At 36.3% G+C, this 15651-nt stretch overlaps 1 protein-coding gene across 1 annotated transcript in view; it reads left to right on the top strand.

Annotated features, from left to right (window-relative positions):
- GARNL3 (GTPase activating Rap/RanGAP domain like 3) overlaps positions 1-15651 on the top strand; it is a 3522664-nt gene that overhangs the window by 2414743 nt on the left and 1092270 nt on the right. Inside the window, exon 14 of the mRNA XM_044057887.1 lies at positions 9582-9627. Coding sequence (XP_043913822.1) covers positions 9582-9627 — 46 coding nt within the window. The remainder of the gene's footprint in view (positions 1-9581; positions 9628-15651) is intronic.

The following is a 15651-nucleotide window of genomic DNA, read 5'->3' as shown; positions in this document are numbered from 1 at the left end:
GGTAAAAAAAATTAAACAATGAATGCACTATTTAAACTGACACCCCCCCTTAAAGGAAAAGACATGTAAAAGACTGTATTACATATGTAACATATAAAATCTGTACAAGATGGAATAAATAGATGGTAAAAAAACTCTCATTGCAGTATCAAAACAGATAAAATGGTGTCTAAAATACATAAATAATGAATACATAATTATTTAAAACAGTGCTATCTTTCTAGGGCTTTTAATTTTAAAAGGGAGCTAATAGAAATGTGCTCATTTAACCATTTAGTGGGAGTTTAACTGAAAATCATGAATGCTGCTGTCTTGCACATTTCTGTAACACAACACATTAGAAAAATATGCACAAATGTGGAATGAGAGGTAAATTGCTTTTGTTGAAATCTCTGCAACATGCATTGTAAAATATTGTCCTTTGTAGTCCATTGGTAGTGCATGTACACACACAAAAAATAGATGCTAAAAGTGCTAAATCTTGCTCCAGCTTAGGATAGGGAAAAATAGATAAGAAAATGACAGAGAGCAATATATTTTTGTTCACCTTAATTTATAAAGAAGAGTTTTGGAAGTGCATTATAATGAGATAAATTCATTTATCATTATGTGTTAATGGTTAATATGACATTTTTTTTATCTAAAGATTAATCGCTACAAATCTCTTCTGTCTCGCATTCTGATATTGATAAATCCAGATGGGACCCTGATAAGTTTATAAAAATGAGATAAAATTGCCATCTAGCGTAATACCATATTTAAGAGTGACTTTAGTTACCCCATTACAATACCAAATGTGCAGGCACAGACATTCCTTGACTTCATTAACACAAACTGGCCAACTAGATGCATTAAGATGCAGTTGCCAGTAAGGCTCCCTCTTTTCTAGTAAAAGAGACCAGGCGCCACCTTGAGGTTCTGTTTTTAATATTATCAATGACAGTAAAATGAAAAGAATGACCAGTATTTTCCATTATGTGCTTGCTAAGTGCATTTGTATCTTTATTTGATTTTATGTCCTACAAATGCTCATAGATACTTTTTTTAATTTACGGTCCATTTTTCCAATATAAAAACAGTTATAACAATTACATAGAGCACGATAAATAATCCGTTCAGATCCACAATTGTATTTTTGATGAAGTTTTACTTCAATGTTGTTTATCAGAAAAGTGCTACCTTCCTTAATGTGTTTACAATAGTTACACATGGCACACTTTTTCATGTGCCCAACATTATTCATTCCCTTCGGTTTCATCTCAAACTTATTTTTTAAGTTTCTGCTCTTCTTAAATACTATAGCAGGATATGAAGCAATAAATGGTTTAATGTCTTTTTTCATGATTTAGTATGGACCAATTCTTTTCTAAGATTTTTCTTAATGTATAACTGTCATTAGTGTGTATGGTAATGAAAGACGTCTTATAGTCCCTTTTTATTTCTTGGTTCTCCACATTTAACCATTGAGTAGAGTAGTTGATGCTGGTGTCAATATCTGATAGTAAATGACTAAAATGACCTCTCTCCCTTTTATTTACTACTTCCAAAATAATATCAGTTATAAATTTCAACGGATAGCCTTTCCTTGAAAACATGGATTTCAAGTTGTCAAATTCACTGAGAAAATCATCCATAACTGAAACCATTCGGGCTGCCCTAACAAATTGTCCCTTTACAATGGCTCTTTTCTGTTTCAGTGGATGTGTACTTGAATAATGGAGTAAGGAGTTGGAGTAGGTTTCTTTTCTATATATTTTTGAAACAAACTTATTGTTTGTATAATCTTTAATGAGAAGAATGTCTAGAAAGGTTAACTGGTCCATATTATAATTGTGTGCGAATTTCAAAAATGTAGTAGTAGAATCCATATAAGACATTAATTCTTTGATGTGTTCTGGGGCTCCATCCCACAAAATAAAAATGTCATCCAGAAACCAAGTATAACCTTTTACATAATTGAACATCAGACTGTTGAACAAAAACTTCTTTTCCCATTGGGTGACAACAATATTTGCATACAGGCCCCCACAAGAAGAACCCATTGCCACCCCTCCTGTTGCTGATATATTTCACAGTTAAAGTAGATGAAGTTGTTTTTCAAAACAAGTACAAGTAAGTGTGTATAAACTTGGACATTGTTGTGTTCAACTCCTTTTTCATATAAGTATTCTGAAAACAATTCCAAGCCTGTGTTATGGGGAATAACAGAATATAAATCTTTGATGTCAGTAGTCAAAAGGACATACACAGTTTTAAATGGAGTATTGTTAATGAGATGTAAAAAACTCCATGAGTCCTTACATATATGGATTTCAGAAAATACCAGTTCTTTAAGTCTAATGTCTAGGAGTTTTGCGAGTGGGTGGGTAATGGAACCCTTTGCATCAACTATGGGTCTCCTGAGTGGCTGTTCGAGGTTTTTATGCAGTTTTGGTAACCCAAACATCACTGACATCCTGGGATATGACACCGTGAGATAGTTTAACTCCTCAATGGTGATGGACTACTCTATAAATAAATCCTGTAACTCATTCTTAATTCTATTGTATGCTATGTGAAATTTATTCAAGGAGGATTTTGCATATGCTTTCCCATTCAAAATATGTAACATCTTGTTAGTGTAATGAACCTGATTCATAAGGACTACACCTCCTCCTTTGTCAGGTTTCATTATTCTGACCAAATCAGGTACACTTTTAATGTCCTGTAATACACCCTCCACATTTTTGTCTATCTGTCTTTGTTGAGTAATCCTTACAAAATTACGAATATCAAGTTCACATACTCTTTCAAACAGTTGGATAATTGGGTGAAGGGGGGGGGTTGTATGTGCTTGACATGGCTAAAGGATTAAAAAAATCTCCTGATAATGAATTCTGAAAAAGGACCTTGAAATTCAACTTGTATAATTTCAGGTCAGTTAATGTGCTGGAAATGTCTGTGGGTTGTGTGAAGGTATGTAAGTAAAACCTTTTGAAAATGAGTCACAGTGCTTAGTCTCAATAAACACATCTGAAAATTTTTACACTTTGAAATCGCCTTCACCATTGGTAATGATATGACAACGGGGTAGTGCATGGTCAGAAAACACCTCTAAAATAGCTGGAAAATCATTAATTCCTGTTGGAACAAGTTTGATTTTGTGCCCCCCCCGTTGAATCTCCCCCTCATGTTCCATTGAGTACTGGGGGGATAAGTGTTCCCCTGGTGTGTTTCCCAGGGTTGGTCTGAGACTGCTGTTTAGTCCCTTATTCCTTCTGACCGTGTTAGGGATGGGAATTCTCGTGGGTCTAAACAATTATTTTGTCCATTGTTAGCAATATCACGGTCAACTTTTGTGTTATTAACAGTATTGTTACCAGCAAAATTATTAAAACCATGGTCTGGGAATTTGTTACCCCATTCCTGTGAAGGAGGTGGTTTGGGGTAAGCCCATTCCTTCCCACTTCTGATGAAGTTCTGAAGTGGTCAGGACGAAAACGCTTATTTATTTTATTCTCTTCAATAAACTCCAGTATTGGTTTTATTGAATGTGGCCTGAATAGGTGCATTTATTTACTGTGGAGTGGGTCATCCTTCTGTTCCTGCTTGGCATTTTTGTGTTTTACAACAGTTTTTCTTCTTGTCTTTTTTTACTTGTTTGGATGGCCGATGAGGACAGCATGGATTTATCTGCTCCCCTTGTAACTCAGGAGACTGACTTTAATGCTCTACAGCAAGCCGTTTTGAATTTAACTGCCACTGTACAAGGTTTAACTAAAAAGGTTGATTCCTTTCTCAGCAAGCCCGCTAATGACATGGCCATGCTCCCTGATGACATCAGATGCACGCTGAGCACTCCAGGAGAAGAAGTGATTGCTTCTACTAATTTACAGAGCATTTTGAATGAAGGAAACACATTACAAAGACTTAATTCTTTGAACTCTACATCCCTTAGGGCTGGATTAACTAATAAAGATGAACATTCAATCTCTTGTGGACAGAGAACTGTAAATTTGGATTCTCAACCTATTGTGGCAGGATCAAGTGTTCATTCCAACTACAGAGGTTCTGTTCCAGTTTTAAAGCACTAGCTTACCGAAGCCATAGTTTTGAACAGTGAAAACCAATCAACAGGTACTGTTTTTAACAATAATATTCAGTTACATTTAGAAGAATTTGACTACAAACTTTCAAAAATCAAGCGCATGCATCTTGACAATGCATTCTTTGCTGAATATATAAAAGAACACATTGTTCCCAAGGGACTCAGAATGTGGCGTTATCCCAGTGGTTTAAAAGCAGGTCCTGACCTGCATAAAGAACTTATGACTCTTTTTGATGCTCATGGTGTTGAATACATGAAAGTTATTGTAAAAAGTAATGCTGTTATGATTAATGATTTAATTACTAGTGTTTCAGAGCTTGATAAAAGAATAAGTGAACACACACAATATGATGAATTTAAATATGAATACACGTATTTTTCACCAGTACTGAGCATTTATCTAACTCTATAACAGCACATAAGGAAAAAAAAGCTTAACAGGGATAAAAATGACTATGGGAAGGGATGGGCTTACACCAAACCACCTCCTTCACAGGAATGGGGTAACAAATTCCCTGACCACGGTTATAATAATTTTGCTGGTAGCAATACTGTTAGTAACACCGAAGTTGACTGTGATATTGCTAACAATAGACAAAATGATTTTTAAGACCCATGAAAATTCCCACCCCTAAGACAGTCGGAGAGAATAAGGAACAAAACAGCCGTCTCAGACCAACCCTGGGAAACACACCAGGGGAACACTTATCCCCCAGTACTCAATGGAACATGAGGGGGAGATTCAACAGGAGGGGGGAGGGGGACCCAGAATGAAACTTGGTCCAACAGGAATTAAATAATGACTTTCCAGCTATTTTTAGAGGTGTTTTCTGACCATGTAATACCCCATTGTCATATCATTACCAATAGTGAAGGTGATTTCAAAGTGTAAAATTTTTCTGATGTGTTTATTGAGACTAAGCACTGTGACTTATTTTCAAAAGATTTTGCTTATGTACCTGCACAACCCACAGACATTTTCAGCACATTAATTGACCTGAAATTATACACACGTAAGTTGAATTTCAACGCCCTTTGTCAGAATTCATTATCAGAAGATTTTATTAATCCTTTAGCCATGTCAAGCACATAACAACCTCCCCTTCACCTGATTATCGAACTGTTTGAAAGAATATGTGAACTTGATATTTGAAATTTTTTAAGGATTAATCAACAAAGACAGATAGACAACAATGTGTTTTTTCCCCTGGGAAAAAATTGCTGGACTGAGCCTTCGCTATTTTCAGACTTTGGTCTTTGTGTCGCTGAAGAGGTGTTCGATGTAATGCCTCTTCGCTATTTTAATATGGACCCATCCATTGTTATTTGCCCAGGCAGCAAGGCACAGAAAAATATAATGATGTGGGACCCATCACAACTATAGCAGTAATTGTATGGCTAGTGTAACACTTAGCGACTTGGACATATGTGCAACCACATATGTGGCCAAGGGGGTGGAGCTCCTGGTGCATATTTATCAACCTCAGTGTTTCATTCCCATAAACATGAACAAACTTGAACAATGCAACCCTCGTCTCCCAAGGGATTTACCCACAGACTGTCTTCTACTATATCTGATCTCTCTGTTGTCTGCCATTATGGCTACCCTACAAAGCCAGACCATGCTCCCTTAGTGGCTCATTGAGGATGTCATTCTGTTCTCTCATGAGCTTACTGTAATGCACCCCCTGTCCAGCTGAAACATTCCCAATATTATTTTAAATATATTTTGCAAACAAAGACTATTGTACATAATCTTTGGGCACTTTATCTGTTAATTATATAATATGATAGTCTCACATCTTAAGAAGTAATGATTATCCCACTATATTATGAGTCAGATAAAAAATGCTTGTGCACTTTAAAGTCCCTGTTACTAGAACTATGTTCATTAATTAAATGTTAAAATTAACATATAGTGAGAGTCTCATAGAAACTGTTCAGTACTTAGAGCAGTGTTGATAGTAAATGTATGCTACCACTTCCTATGAATCAAAATTAAGGGTATCCTAGTTAGTGTATGTAAACTGTAAAGCTTTAACAGAGTTGTTAGAAATTAGAAAGATATCTAATTATGTGCACATTGAGCAAGCAAGTCTGTAAAGACAGGAAGTTTTCATGCACATGTCACTTGACAAATCTTTTTCCTGACTTTCTTCTTAAGCTGGAATAAGTATTCCTGGACTTTATAGAATATTTATCTCTCATTTGTACAGAATATTTTAGAATCCAGTTATTTTTGGTTGGCATTAGCTGTAACTTAGATGTAGTGCAAATGTTTGACACTTGGCTGAAGAAATAGAAGACTGCTGTCAGCCTGTAAGACATACCAGCAATAGGGGCGATCAACTTTTCATAGGCTCTGCTGTTCTCCTACTACATTTTTGTTCTTAGGATTCATATACTATGTTTCCTACACAATTTCATTTCTCACTGGTTGTTTGTATATGAATGTGGATACTTCTCAACCTCTTAGCACAAAAAATCTGGACAGAGCGTGACATAATGGGGGACAATGGCCCAAAAATAGGGACAGATTTTAAATATTGCGCTTATAAATTTAGAAAGTTGCTGGAATAAAAGGATTTGTCTTAGCATGCATTTTTCTGAAGGATATGTAGTCCGAAATGCAAATATATGTCACTATTTAGTGACTTCAATCCTTAAATCATCCCAGTGAAATGCCAGAAAATCAAAAACTTTGAGGAACAGACCCAAAATTCTGTAAATTCTGCAAAAATCTGGACAGATGAAAGGTATGATTTGGATTGTGTGGATGGGTGACCATGTTTTACAATTCATTTAATGCCAGTTAAATATATTAAATATATTCACAGTTAGAGTTCTGCACATTTTTTTGCACCATTCCAAATATATTGCCAGTAAAATTCATCTTGTTTAGCTGAGTGCCAATAGAGCATGTAAGAAGAAACGTTATTAAAGATGCTCTGGGTTTAGAGTAGTGATGTGCTCAGTATGACATTATTTCTCCTTCGAATTTAGGTTTCTCTTGGAGAATGTATCAGCACTGATCTTATGCATTCGGCTAGTTTCGCTAGTGTAAAAGAGTACGTTGTACTTATTATGCTAATTAGCAGACTGTGTGACTTGCAGCATTTCTCTACATCCAGTCTCACTGATTTCCAGTGCTGTACCGCTGTCTTGAAATGTGCCTCATTCTGACTGCTGATTTCCTAACAGAATGTTTTTCACTTATGGCAGAAATACAGTACCCTCCTCATAATGAATTACAGCTGCCATATTTTGCACCCATAGTTTTGAATCAAATAATCACAGAAGCAGTATTCCTACACTTAGAAACGTACCTCTCTAACTCTTCGAATGAGAGATTTGGACAAAGCCATATATAAATGGGGGACAAAGGCCAAAAAATAGGGCAATTTTTAAAACTTGCTCTTACAAACTTAGAAAGTTGATAGAATAACAGGTTGTGCATTAGCATGAATTTTCTGAAGGGTGTGAAGTCTGATAAATGTCTGTCATTATTTTCTAAATTCAATCTTTACTGATTTGCCAATAATTTGCCAGAAAACCACAATTTCATGAAAAATGGACCAAAAATATGAGCAAAGAAATTGGGCATTCTGCAAAAATCTGTACAGTTGAGAGGTATGCTTACAAGCCATCCTAATTTCAGAATAAATGCATGACTTCTTTATGTACTTTCTCATAAGCGAGTGTTCTGCTACCACCACAGGTACCATAACAGAAAACTGACCTCAATAAAACTGGGAAAGTGCTCTTGCTGCTGAATGTTTGCATTGCATCATAGGATCTGAATGTGATATGCTGTGAATTTCCTATTTCCTACATTTGAAAGAATAAACCTGTATAAATGCTTGTGGGTATCATTTAAATGCATAAAAGTGTGATACGTGTATCTCTGCATTTGTGTGTATTGTTTACATACTTATAGGACTCTGACTGAAACCAGCAGTTTAGCTTAAGATCATTTTTTTCCTACAAATGCTTGTTTCCACTGCTATGTACACTCTCTCTTCATTTGCTTTTATTGTAACATTGACCGGCTGTACACTATAACAACATTAATACAAGAGCATCTGATAAGGACAGGCCTAGCTGCAAAAGGGACTTGGTCTTTTGTGTGTGCTGCAAGTGAGAATGTGAGATGAGCTCCCTTGCAGAGGAAGCATCCAATTCCCTGTACTATATGATGAGCTGGAACACTGGCAAGGCCTCTTCTTTAATTTTAATTAATTTATTCTTGATAACAAATTGACAAAACAATGTTCTTATTTCTTAATGCTTACTCCACAGTGACTAGTATACTTATTGTAGTGTCTAAGCATCACTGCTCACTACTGGCACATTACTAAGAGTCATGGTTTTTACTACTCGTTGGTAAGGCATACTTTTAGGTAATGATGATTATGGCCATTTTACAGTTTAGCCAGTCCAGGTATATGGTGGTACCAATTAACCCCCACAGATGATTTCCCTTCTTGTAAAACATCAGTAATAAAGCTTTGTTTTATAGGTTCATAGATTAGTATTAGGCTAACTGCCCTTGTGGGTGATTTTAAGCTTAGCCAATTACCCCTTGTAGGGATCAAACCCTGCACCTTGTGTCTATAAAGTAAACACCTTAACCATTATGACAACCTCACACCCCAAGTATTCACAGAATGCAAGTGTGGCTCACCATTATGTAAACATGACAAAACGTGGCAGTGGTAAAGGTTCCGATCAATGCTGCATGGCTGGCACCTATTTCCAGAGCAGGTAATGGCATACACATGCTAGCAAGTAACAGTATGTTTCAGGTATTTCATTTGCATGGTCTGTACAACTCATGATTGACACTCACATGTTTGAGATCTGTTAGGCTAAAAAGGAAGTGTGGCACATATATAGCTATGTGATTATACAGTCACACATTGCCTGGAATCACAGAGGTTTAAATAAGGATTACATTATTATACAAGCAGAAGAAGATTTAAGTCTGTGTCATTGCAATGTCTGCACATTAGCTAGGAACAGATGCTAGAGTCAGCATGCAGTAAGCGTGTAGTTTTATATGGTCAAACTATTGTGACAGTCGGCATTTCCCAGGGTAAAGTGACAGGACAGGAAAGAATGATTACAGGTTTGGTATAGTCTGTAGAAGCTGATAAAGCATTTTCAGCAGATAGTACAGGAAGTACTGCAGAATATATTCCCAAGTCATTCATGAGGACTGTGTTTCAGGTGATGTTTCCATTAGGGTACAGTAGTCAGTTTGAGCTCAGTGTTACTGATGATGCTTAGCAAAAGCAAAGGACCACTCAACAATACTAATTATTAGACCGTGTAATTATCATATAGTTTATAAAAATTTACGAGAGACCATCTTTGTTTTACACAAATGAGATTTTAGTTTTCAAAATGCTGTTTTGTCAGTTGCCTGTTTCACAATTTATTTTGATATGACACACAGCTAAACTTAAATTCATTTCTTTAACACAATCAACAGATATTTTTGCCTTAGTTAGATACAACAAGCAAAATGATAGTTACAGGTAAGTGAGCACCTTCTCTTCTTTATCAGTCATTTTGTGATGAACAATTTTCAGCGTCTTTGTTTTTTGTTAACAGAAGCAACTCTAGAATTTCATTGCAAATTGCAAGTAACAGTTATGTACTGGTCAGTGGTATTCGCTTAATTCAGTATAATCTGCCAGAATCTGTTGTCTTAGAACTCACAGTTGGATGACTGCTGTTTGTCATGCATTCAGATAGATCCACATACAGGCTTTAGGCAATATCAGTGCTGTCTTATTCTGCTTAGTAATACCCAAGAAATAAGAATTCTGGCACATCATTGGCAGGTCCAGGATGAAACTGCACAAGACAGCTTTGCCATTGATGTTTCCATTAAATAAATAGTATGGAATGACATTCACACAAAGCTGTCTGTTGTTTTGTGTTGTCGCCACTTTTAGATGTCTGCTATCCAGATGTATTGTCTAACATTTTCCTGCAGCAGGTTAGACAGCAGATATCAAGTAATGTACAAATATAAATTAAAAGGTATTACTAATGAAGTCATGCTTATAACTGGAAAACATAATTAAGCCAAGTCATAATAAAATACAATGATATAATATGGAGCACTAAAAACCTTACTTTAAATAGTATTGTTGCCATTCCATCATTGACACTATCATCATCACCCTCCTTTTTTTCCCATTTTTTTGTACATGGGGTCAGGGTGTTGTGTCTCAACTGTAACCATCTCTCTCTCTCTATTCAGTGTCACTCTCCTATTTTCTTCGACACACATGCCTGACTGTCACATGTTTTCTCTCGCACAATTCATCCTCTTTGCTGGTTGCCCTTGTTTTCTTTTGTCTGTCCCAAATCTTCACCAGATTGACTTTTGCTTTTCTGCACATGTGCTTGAATCACTGTAACCTGTTCCCTTTGACATTTTCTGCAACTGGAGCCAATGTGGCTTTGCACTGAGGTTTCAGTGTCTTCATCTGTTCCACAGTGTGCATCTAGACACCCATCTCAGGGACTTAATTTCCATCACCTCTAACTTCCTCAACTGGTCTGCCTTTAATGCCCATTTTTCTGTAAGCTACAACAGTACTGGTTGTACCAGTGTTTTGTATACCATACTTTTCTGCTTCTTTGGAATTCTTCTGTCATACACTATACCTGACACTTCATGTCAGCTGGCTGCAGCCCCTCTGATTGTAACTTTGACCTCCTCCCTCAGATTTCCTTTCTCATCAGCTAGTCTCACCCAGATACCAGAAGCTTTTAACCTGTTCCAGTATTTTCCATTTTATATCTATTCTCAGTTCCATATGATTTCCCCTATTTGCTGCCATTACAATTGTCTTACTGTACTCAGTTTCATCCCATGTGCCTCCAGTTTTGCATTCCATTCCCCTATCCTTTGCTAAAGTTCTTGTTCAGAGTCTGCCTGTAGTGCCATATCACTGCATACAGCAACTTTGTTGATCTGTCCCCTCAGACCTGTTTGCTAATGTAATCCATCACAGTATGAACAGCAGTGGGCTCAGAGTTGAACCCAGATGCACAATCACTGTCACTGGGACCCCTCTTTGAGTCTGAACACTGTTCATATTTATGTCATTGAGTTTGTTTCCATAGCCTACACTAATTCTACTAATGTTTCTGGACTTTGAACCACTGCAGGACTGCCCAAATCAGCTTTTTTGGGACCTTGTCATATACTTTCTCAAAGTGTAGGAATGTCCAGTTGGACTCTGTCCTCACTTCTAGTTTCTTTGCAAGAATCGGTCTCACTGCAAACCTTGGGTCAGTTGTAGTGTATCCTTATCTGAATCCAAACTGCTCATCTCCCATCTTCCTTTCTACTACTCTGTAAATTGCTTATCACTCACCCTTTCCAGAGTTTTCATGCAGTGTGACAAGAGTTTGATATGCCCGTATTGCCTACAGTTGTGAATGTCCCTTTTGTTCTTGAACACTGGCACTAGTATGCTTACTCTCCACTCATTTTGCTTGTGCCTTACTCCCCATGCTGCTGTAGTACTCTCAAGAGCCATTTCTCCCATATCTCACCTGACATCTTGATCATATCTGCTGTGACTTCGTCTGAGCCTGCTAATGTCCCTTTCTTAATTTTTCTTAGTGCTGTTTTTACTTCTTCTATGGTGGATTCCTTTTCTTTCATTGTAGGCTGTGTCTGGGGAAGTACAGCTTCTCTGGAGTTTTCTTCATTCAGAAGCTGTTGGAATTTTTCCTTCCTTCTTCTGTGATGTCCTGTGGACTGGTCAGGAGGTTGTTGCTGGCACTTCTTTTGAGGGGCATCTGACTTATCTTCTTTATCTTTCTGTCTTTGTCTTGCAGCCTGATATATTTTCTTTGTTCCATCTACTGAGTCACTTCCCATAAGCTGGATGAGTGCCTCTGATGCCTTGTTCCCTACTACTGGAAGTCCTCTCTATCGCTTTTTTTGTTAGCCAACCAGGATTCCTTCTTAGCCTGGTCTGTCATTTCTGTCTCCCACTTTTTCCTGCATTCCTTATTTCTATTGATGACTTTCTGGACATGATTATGTACGTAACTTGTCAGCCGAATTATACTGATTTAGCACATATGACAATAATGTGGTCGAAAACAAAATGGTACATCAGTTATATAATAAAGAAAATAAACACTAAAATATTTCTTCATATGTTATCACAGATACTGCATGATTTCATGGTAATTTTGAATAATGACATGGTGCTTGGGGTTTGTTTATTTGTTCTAATAATTTGACATTACAATTAAACATGAACATGGTTGACAAGCACAATGCAATGTGTGATGTGTTCATTTTGACCATTTATGGAAAGCAAGGTGTTCACCTAATAACTCTTACCTACACCAGGATGATGCCTGTTTTAGTTATGACTAAGCCAGTGGCTAACTTGGCTCTCCTGCCACACCTATGTTCAGCCACTGATTCGTATGTCGTAGATGGTCACCTGTTTAGCTCTGTACACGAGCACACTTGTTTTACATTGAGCAATTGCTGTTGATGGTGACTGGACAAACAGACTGCAGAATGTAGGTAATATTACTTGGTGGTGGTGAACATATACATATGGGAGTAAATATATATAATATTACTTGGTGGTGGTGAACATATACATATAGAAGTAAATATATATAACAGGAATGGGACTTAGTTGTATCTTCCAGTATGGCTGTATGTCCATAAGTGCTACATATTTTGTGAATTTCATTTTTTTTGTCTGTTTAATTTGTAGAATATAGGTAAGACTCTCCATGACTGTTAAGTAACTGTGCATCCATTATTGAATGTTAAACTTTTTCATTGTGGTTTCAGTTAAGATTGCCAACACTATCCCTGAAAAGTAGATGCCAGTAGCATACATCCCCATAAATACAGCAAAAGTGAACCATAAAGACTGTAACACACCACTTTTTATTACCACTTACCTCTATCAACCATTACCAAAGACGTCATGAGATTAATATACACAGAAAGGTACAAGCTTAACTAGATTACAACATCACTTGTAAAGTGTAAAATTATAGTGAAAAAACAATAACAATGTTTTACTAATTATTCAGCTAATATGTTCTTTTACAGATATTGTGGTTTATCTCAATTCTTTATTTTTTTAACTTTGGTTTAATGGTAGAAAGGTCATTCAGACCATATGTAAAATAAATTTAGGATACAGTTGCTCAAACAGTAGATATTTTGGGCAGACACTTTCTTTTGAAACACTGGAACTTTTGTAAAGTAAACACCAACAATCACTAGATATCATAGTATATTTTCTATAACTAAATAGCAACCCAGAATGTGATTCATTTCAGCAAAAAGAAAAAAAAAATGTTTAATTTCAACAAATAAAAAAAAATTGCTTTTTATCCATCAGTTTTTCCCAATAGTTTTATTTCTACCACTCAGTACTGTCTATTCTGATAGTCTTTCAAAAATCCATAAAGCCATGGGGGGATGCGTAGAGATTAACATGAGGTGCACACTATGCTTTTGCTATCTTTTCATTTAGAAAGGTTACTGAAAGTGTACAAATAGTGTACACCTTGTAGTAACCTTTATGAATTTATCCCATGTATTATGTTAACTCACTGCAACCCACCCCCCACCCACCCTTGACTGCTAGTCTTCCAGTGAACTTGTTTAACATCTGTTCAGCCCCTAGACTGAATTTTACTGTTTTAGGCCACAGTCCCCAGTGCACTGCCTGACCTCTGTCTCTGTCTCAAATAAGAGGTACATGTCTCTACTTCTTTCCATGTACAGCACTTCCTTTTACTGGAATAAGGTGTCACCTACTCCACTCAGGAGAGTTAAGGATCATCCTTTCATTCTGCCCCAAAACTAACCACAGCTCTACAAGCCCAGTGAGATTGCTAAGGGAGAATATGCCTTTATATATTGTGTGTGTGTGTGTGTGTGTGTGTGTGTGTGTGTGTGTGTGTGTGTGTGTGTGTGTGTGTGTGTGTGTATATATTGGTTCCTATCAGCAGCTCAAGTTTTCAGAAACTCAAAATTATTATGGTCGAGACCATAGGATCGATTTTCTGAAAACTCAAAGCTTTTGAATGGAGATCACGGTACAATAAGCTTCAGGCAATTTACCTTTTTCCCCACTGTATTGCAATCTTTGACTTAGCAAGGTACATATAATATGCAGGGGGTGTGGGGGTCAGCTGCACAAATGCAGAAAAAAGGTAGATTTTTATTGTATTTTGAAGTTTGAGTATTTGGAAAATTGATCATATCATCTCAATATGAATTTTGTGTTTCTGTAAACAAGCACTTCTGACATATGTAGACATAGATCATATATATATATATATATATATATATATATATACACACACACACACACACACATATATATATATATGCATTTTTTATCTGTATCTATCACTATATATATATTCTATATATATATTATATATATATATATATTCTATATATATATATATATATATATATATATATATATATATACACACACACACACGCGCGCGCATAGACACATACATACATATGTACACAGTAACCATGAAACAGTGGCAGACCACTGTACAATTAAGCCATGATAAAGGACATATTATTATCTCAAGGATAAAAATCCAAAGGGGGATATTCCAGGGTGACTCTTTGTCATCGTTGCTATTCTGCCTTACCAGTAATCCATTAAGCTGTTTACTTCACACCTTAGGCCATAGCTACAGTTTGACTTCTAGAAAACAACAAAGTTTAATGACTTCTCATCTTCTCTTTGTCGATGATTTAAAACTGTATAGCTCATCAGATGAGGAACTGAAAGCACAGCTGCAGGTTGTCAAAACATTTTCAGATGATATTGGAATGTCATTTGGTCTTGATAAATGTGCAAAAGCAACCTTTAAAAAAGGAAAAGAACTTGAGCAAGAGGGAATGTATAAATATTTGAGAATTGATGAAGGATCAGCAGTAAAACATGGACAAATGCAAATAAAGTTCAGTAAGGAATACTTTAGAAGACTTAAATTAATCCTGAAAAGAGCATTAACATCTAGGAACAAGATCCAAGCCATAAATCAATTTCCTGCCCTAGCTTATAGTTTTGGAGTAACTGACTGGCCCCAAAAAGTGTTGGATAGATTTGATATTAAAAGAAGAAGGATGCTTCATGCTCACCAAATGATTTATAAAAATCAGTGTATACCAAGATTATATATTCCCCATTCCAAAGGAGGAATTGGCCTCCTTCAAATTGATTACATGTATAGATCTGCAATCACTGGACTCCACACATATCTGCTGACCTCACAGGATCCAAATGCAGTAAATGTTTTGAAACATGAGGAGAATAAATCTAACATCTGCTTAATTTAGCAGAAACATATTGATGTCAAGCAGGAATGGAAATTAAACCAGAAGGAGATAAAAAACAGGCAGCAACTGAATGTGCTAAAAAACACAAGAAAGAATATAAGGTGAAGGATCAGATGAGAAGCCAAGAAATGTGGAAAAAACATAAATATAGTTGCAAGTCTAAAAA

Source organism: Protopterus annectens, chromosome 16.part0, assembly GCF_019279795.1.
Source record: "Protopterus annectens isolate FY-2018-M chromosome 16.part0, PAN1.0, whole genome shotgun sequence".
In the NCBI taxonomy this organism is placed as follows: domain Eukaryota; kingdom Metazoa; phylum Chordata; order Ceratodontiformes; family Protopteridae; genus Protopterus; species Protopterus annectens.
Note: the sequence above shows the minus strand (reverse complement) of the source record. Positions and strands in the feature narration are given on the sequence as shown.